The 6,122-nt window shown below is 39.2% G+C and overlaps 1 protein-coding gene across 5 annotated transcripts in view; it reads right to left on the reverse strand.

Moving 5' to 3' along the window:
- The window catches only part of LOC117814450 (serine/threonine-protein kinase WNK1-like), a 33,839-nt gene extending 29,131 nt beyond the window's left edge, over positions 1-4,708 (reverse strand). Inside the window, exons 1-2 of one of the 5 annotated variants that reach the window (XM_034685790.1) lie at positions 4,500-4,708; positions 1,497-2,749 (exon numbers count right to left, since the gene is read on the reverse strand). In XM_034685790.1, coding sequence (XP_034541681.1) covers positions 1,497-2,291 — 795 coding nt within the window. In that variant the 5' untranslated portion in view covers positions 2,292-2,749; positions 4,500-4,708. Of the gene's footprint in view, positions 1-1,496; positions 2,750-3,725; positions 4,163-4,228; positions 4,386-4,499 lie in introns of those variants that run through there. The other 4 variants (XM_034685795.1, XM_034685792.1, XM_034685794.1 and 1 more) reach the window with 4 other exon arrangements.
- Between the last annotated feature and the right edge of the window lie 1,414 nt (positions 4,709-6,122).

Here is a 6,122-nt window from a genome sequence, read left to right on the forward strand (position 1 = left end):
CAGCGCTCTGGTTTTCTCTGCTGTCGTGTCAGGCCTTTGCCTCTCATGGCAGGGCAAAAGCGTGACAGTAAAAGCAAACATTCACGATATAAACGAGGTCAGACTTTGCTGTGGGCCATGGAGCTACTTTCCCCGGACCGACAGCAGGGCTACAGTTTTTTTTTTTAAAAGAGCGATTTAATCACTAATTATTGATTTTAGCTAGTTTAAAGGCAAAATGATGGATTTTTTTTTTATTCCAAAACATACGATTTATTGAGGACATAGATTTATATATTTTGGTTCAAATAAATCAAAGACCAGATACAAATGTGGTGATGTTTGAAAAAGGAGAAGTCACTTTATCTATTGAAGTTACAAATTTCAACCACTACACTGGACACATTTTTTAAGTCATTCCAGATAAGATACATTTTCCAAAGGGAAAAGACATAGAGCAGACATAACCAATTTACATTAATTTATTTTCTTTTTTTTAAACCTGAAAATAACACCCTCTGTCTGAACATGGGAAGTCTTGGCCATGAATACATGGTATCTGCACTCTACTGTTAGAGTAAATAAGAAAGAAAAGGCTAAACCTGAATCTAGTCCAAGGTGATTTACAGAGTCTGGTGTGTCTCCCCTAGTTATGATGTTAAAACAATTACGCAAACCTTGGTAACTTTGGGCGTCTGCCAATGCAAGGCACTCCTTGCTAAAAAAAAAAAAAAAAAAAAAAGAGTCTGAAGTACTACTGATTTTTATTCTCAATTACTGATTCTAATACCCAGACCAGAGTATTATTCAGTATATAGCCTCCCATACAAGTGTTCTAAAAAATACACACAGCATCAGTGATTTTAACATAGCCCCGTTTTATACTGTCCTTTAAGAGTGTTTACTATATCAACTAAAGTTCTGGGGGGAAAGAACCATTTCCTTATTATGTGTAATTGGAAAATCATTTTGCCAACTTCAACAAATGTTTAATTTTCTGTTGGCAGAGCACTGTATGTTTGAAACTTTCTTGTTTAAAATATATGTAAAAAGAGACCACCAATTCAAACTGTTGATTAATACATTATATCGCATTTCAGACAGTCTTACTGACATTTCTGGTCTTTGTATCTGAAACAGAACTATATAAAGTAAGATCACGCTAAAAGATTCAGAACAAGCAGCACGAAAATGAAACGAGGAAATGGTCAAGCCTTTCTCTATTCTTTGCATACAAAAGCAAAATGAAACATCAGAAGGGAAATGCTGATCTTGTGTCTCAGATGGGAAATGACAGACACTGACTAAAGCCAGACTATTGTGTAAAAGACCCTTGACTCTACTTCAGCATGCCTAATAAGCCTTGAAAAGGAAACAACATACTTGGAAAATACTTGGAGGACAGTCAAACACCAAGACTGACTCAGCTGAAGAGAATTAATCATTTCATTAATGACTAATAAAGGCTAAAGCAACTAAATTCACAGAGTGTAATTGTGATGCTCATTGTAACATACCTGTAGCTCACACCAGGCCACCTCCACCGTGGTCTCCGTGTCCAAGCCCTTGTAGACAGTCTTAAAGGAGCCACGTCCAATTTCAATATCGAACTTCAAGAAACGGCCATCAGGTGATGTTCCCACTGCTTTGGTCTCTGCCTCTTCAATATCTTCCTGGACTCTTTTCTCAGCTTCTCTCTGCTCTGCCTCTGCTCGGGCCTTTGCAGACTCCTTATCTCCATCTTCGCTTTCTTCTTCATGATGTGCCTTCACCTCAGTAGTGCTTTCGGGTTCTGTTTGGCTCGGCACTTCCGTCCCCAAGCATGGTGCCGAGTGGGCTGCTACCACCACTTCTCCATCAAAGATATCTTGTACAATGGCAGGCTCCTGCTCTGAAGGCACTACATTCACCTCTGCTATTTTTATATCTTTTCCTTCTTGTCCTCTTCCACTGACAGCAGACTCCTCATTAAGAGCTAAGCTTGGTTCAGCCCTCGGCAAATGAGCAGAGGGAGCTGCCTGTTGCCGTTGGGGAACGGTCTCCCGTAGCTGAACCCTTTGGGGTGCAGGGATAGGGATCTTGCTGGGTAAAGGTAGGGCCAATGCTGTTGCATTGGAATCACTGATGACACTGCGACGTAAGAAGCGGTGTTCGGGGTTACATCTGTCACGTTCCATTGTGTGATGCCGGCGTCTCACTTCTGCCGGCCGGCCTTCATTCACCATCGAATCTGAACCAGAACTGGGGCCATTTCCACTCTTCTGAGGGGGAGCAAGGAACTTCACCATTTTGTTGTCTGGCTTCTCCGACATCCCACCACCCACACCAAGAGAAAGGGGGTACAATAACTGAAAAATTAAAATAAAGGTAGTTCCATGTCTTTCATATAAGCTTATGTTAGCAGTGCTGGTCAACTCTTTAAAAAGAAAAAAGATAAAGTTTTGCAACTTCTATCTCAGCCTTCTGTTTCTCTTGTCCTAAAGACAGTCTTTATTTATAGAGTCCAGGGACTGGAGGTGTAGGATGGGAGGTGTTCTCTTATATACGGTAAAAGATTCAACACCACAGCTGAAAACAGAGTGCTGAAGAAGATTCACAGGTCTCTTTAAGTCCACATCATCCATCCTGTAAGACACAGGGTGCAGCTTCTACTGAGCATAGGGAATTACTGTTGAGGAAAACACACGCACAGCCTTCCACAGGAACCAAATGTCCTACTGTTGGCAAAGGGAGAATTGCCAGAAACTGAATCTGCTCCGGTCCAGTTTCACTGCAGGAGACAAAAAAGAAAAAACACATCATGTGACTAAAAGTAACTAATGCTATGTCAAATGTCAACAGGATCTGTAACACAACAACGACTGTGTTAGCAAGTAGAATTTACAGTACACAATAAGTTAAAAGGCATTGCTTTCATTAAAGGCAGCACAGAAACACAGCACTGTTTTTTTTACAGTAAACTGCACAAAATCACCGGTTCAATTTATGACACACACAATATAAAAGAAAGACAGAAAAGCTATAATTGCCGTCTTGTGAAAGGGCATGAGATGAAGGGCATATGCTAGCAACATCTTTGATGCAGGTATGCAAACAGGACATATAACTTTTCTTTCAGCAACGTGAGGTTATACCATTGATCTATAATAAGTACTTCATATACACAGTCAGTTGTGACTATATCATGTGGCACATATCCCAAATGCATTCCACAGCCCTACTGCAGCTCAGGATGACACACTAACCCATAAATGCATCACATGTATTGACAATGAAGTAGAAATAAGTGATTAAGTGCTTTATTTTTCCAGAGTACACACAAAAAAACTCATACGCCACTAGTTCAGAAGTGGATGAATACTCTAAATAACAATAATGTGTAGTCCACTTTACATTTTCTCTGTTGATTAAAACATAACTCGGGGCTTCACAAAACTATTGACCTTGCAACATGTAGACTGAGCATGCAAAAAAACGGATGTTATTCCATATGACTTTTGTTGCACTTATTAAGAGTGTTGCATTACGACATCCGCTTTGGCTTTTCTAACCTGCAGGCTTTAAAATGGCAATCTTAGGAGCTATTTGCCATCTAAACCCTGCGATGTTTGCAGCCATTACCAGCGCAAAGCAACCCCAATGTCAGAACCAAACCTGGTAACTTTACCATTATTATTATTATACCCAAAAAGCACAAGGAAAATTAAACTGATATTTTTATTAACTAAAAACCTTGTCGTACATACCCAGTTCTTCACCGCTTGATAACTGAAACCACAGACATTTGAGATGGCAACATCGGGCATACAAAGCAAGGAGGAGCAATGGCTCTTTGTTAGCCTGCTAACGAGGAAAGATAGCAGGGAGCTAGTTAGCTGACGTTAGCTGATCCTTAACCAGAGAGATTTTAACCCACCATGAAACCACGTCACGTCTTTTACATTATATTCCGCCCCTTTATCAGCATTCAGCACATATAGAAAATATATGACACGCATCTAACATAATGCTCATTTGTACGTATATGTTCCCGTCGGTCAATACGATCTGTATTTACTTTTTTGAGGACAATTTCTCCTCATCTAACATTAAGACATCGGTACAAGCTGTGCTAGCAGAGCGGGTAAGTTAGCTCGGTGTGACGCCGGATGGAGAGCTCTCAGGCCGGGGACGAACAGCGCCACTACTGGCCAGCTAGCTCACCTTAGTCAGGCGGGTCTTACTGATGGCCTAAAAAACCTAGACCCACCTCTTGCCTGCCCCCATTCAATTCAACGTTATATGAAACGTTAACACCAGTCGCACTTCATTTAACGTTGTAATGCACTCTACAGTTATAATTGTAGTACCAAATTCAGGCCGGACACAAAAAGCCGTCAACACAACGCGTCTCACTGTTTGATAGCGAAGTGCTCGCGCTGCTGTCCGTTGGCTGGATGGTTTTGCTAACAATTAGCAATATAGCCCTCCTCACGTCCTGGCTAAAGTAGAGCGGTGCCGGGTGCCTGTGAGCGACCTACCTGCATTGTATCCACAACACAACTGTCAACCATCGATGATGAAATGGTGAATCCTTCTCGTGTGTTAAATAAAAAACACATGTAGCTGTATTATCCCAAAACGTCGCCAGACTGTGTAGATGAACATCCGTGTAAGAGGTTGAGGGTGCACCGACAAACAGGCGGCGCAGTGGCTTCATACATATTGACGAAGAAACGGGTTTTTCCAAAAGCGCCTGCGCCAGTGCAGAATGACCTCATAACTACACAGTCACACAAACTATCATAGCACACTTAAAAACCCTTCATGGAGGCAGTTTGGTGTGTTTTCAAGATGATTCATGCTTATGATCAAATACCATGTCAAAAAAAGAAAGTTTAACTTAATTAACAGTTCTGGATGTGTCAATACAAGATTACAAGAGCATGCGGATAATACCTGACACAGATAGGATCAATCTACAAACTAAAACAACGATTTATACACACAAAATAAGCAATATAATTTTTTTCAATTTATATCATGACCTTGTTTTTCTTAAGCAACATTACAAAGGATCAAGTTTTGTTTCTGAATGTATCTTTAAATGGGACATACATCTTAATAAACTCAGATTAAATTTTGCTCTGCTTTTACTTTCCTTTTTTAAAATGTATTTATTTTTTTATTCTTGTCGATGTTGCAGATCTTTTCCTTTGTACATTTTCTTTAAAGTTTGCTTCTGCATTAGTTATCAAATGTTATACTCATGGATGAGTTAAAAATGAATTGTTTAATTACAGAAGGTAGTCTAAGCAAACTCATCCATGCTAATGCTGACATGCTGTTACGTCTTTGTGTTGTCTTGTTTGGTGTGTGTTCATAAGAGTATTTTCACTCTGCTTTATACATTGAAAACGATTAAATAAAAATGATTTTAAAAAGAAAATGGGACATAAATATAAACAAAAAAATTATTTTGCAATATACATTGACCTTAATTTAAATTCTTTAAAAAATCCTTAAATAATATTTGACTTTAATGTATTTAGTTTTGTACACATTTTTTTAAAGTGCTTTATGTTTTAGAAAAGGGTCATTAACGTTTCCTAAAACACATTATGATCACACCATACTTTGCTGAATACATGATACAAAATTATATGAAATTGTCTCAGACGACAAAACATGATTTGTGAAAAAGCTGAGTTATTCAGTCACAACGATCAACACAATATTTATACTTAGATGTTGACAACTATTGAGGATAAACCATTTTCTTATAGGCAGGCACTGCCCTCTGCTGGCATTTATTGTCTCAACATGCTGTAAGACGACACTCCCTGTTAAAATATTTCGTAAAAAGTTTTAAAATTAAGGAGAACACAGTATATGCACAAAATATGGAAAAGTGAGTAATTTGAAGTAAGATTGCCTATATTTTGGATAGGAATGCACATTTACATTGGTGCCTGTATACATATTTAAATTCTGAAGACCCCAGAGAGTGACACAATTACACCTCTCCCATTAGTTTCATCCAAAGATATGCATTTTTGCCAAAATATTGGCAGGCTGTTAAATTGTTGGTGGTCTTTTTTGCGGTCCAGTCTGAAGGCCCCCCACCAGAAGCTCGTGACCGCGCGTTCAAAACTCAAGCGTGG

This window comes from Notolabrus celidotus, chromosome 6, assembly GCF_009762535.1.
Source record: "Notolabrus celidotus isolate fNotCel1 chromosome 6, fNotCel1.pri, whole genome shotgun sequence".
NCBI classification, from domain to species: domain Eukaryota; kingdom Metazoa; phylum Chordata; class Actinopteri; order Labriformes; family Labridae; genus Notolabrus; species Notolabrus celidotus.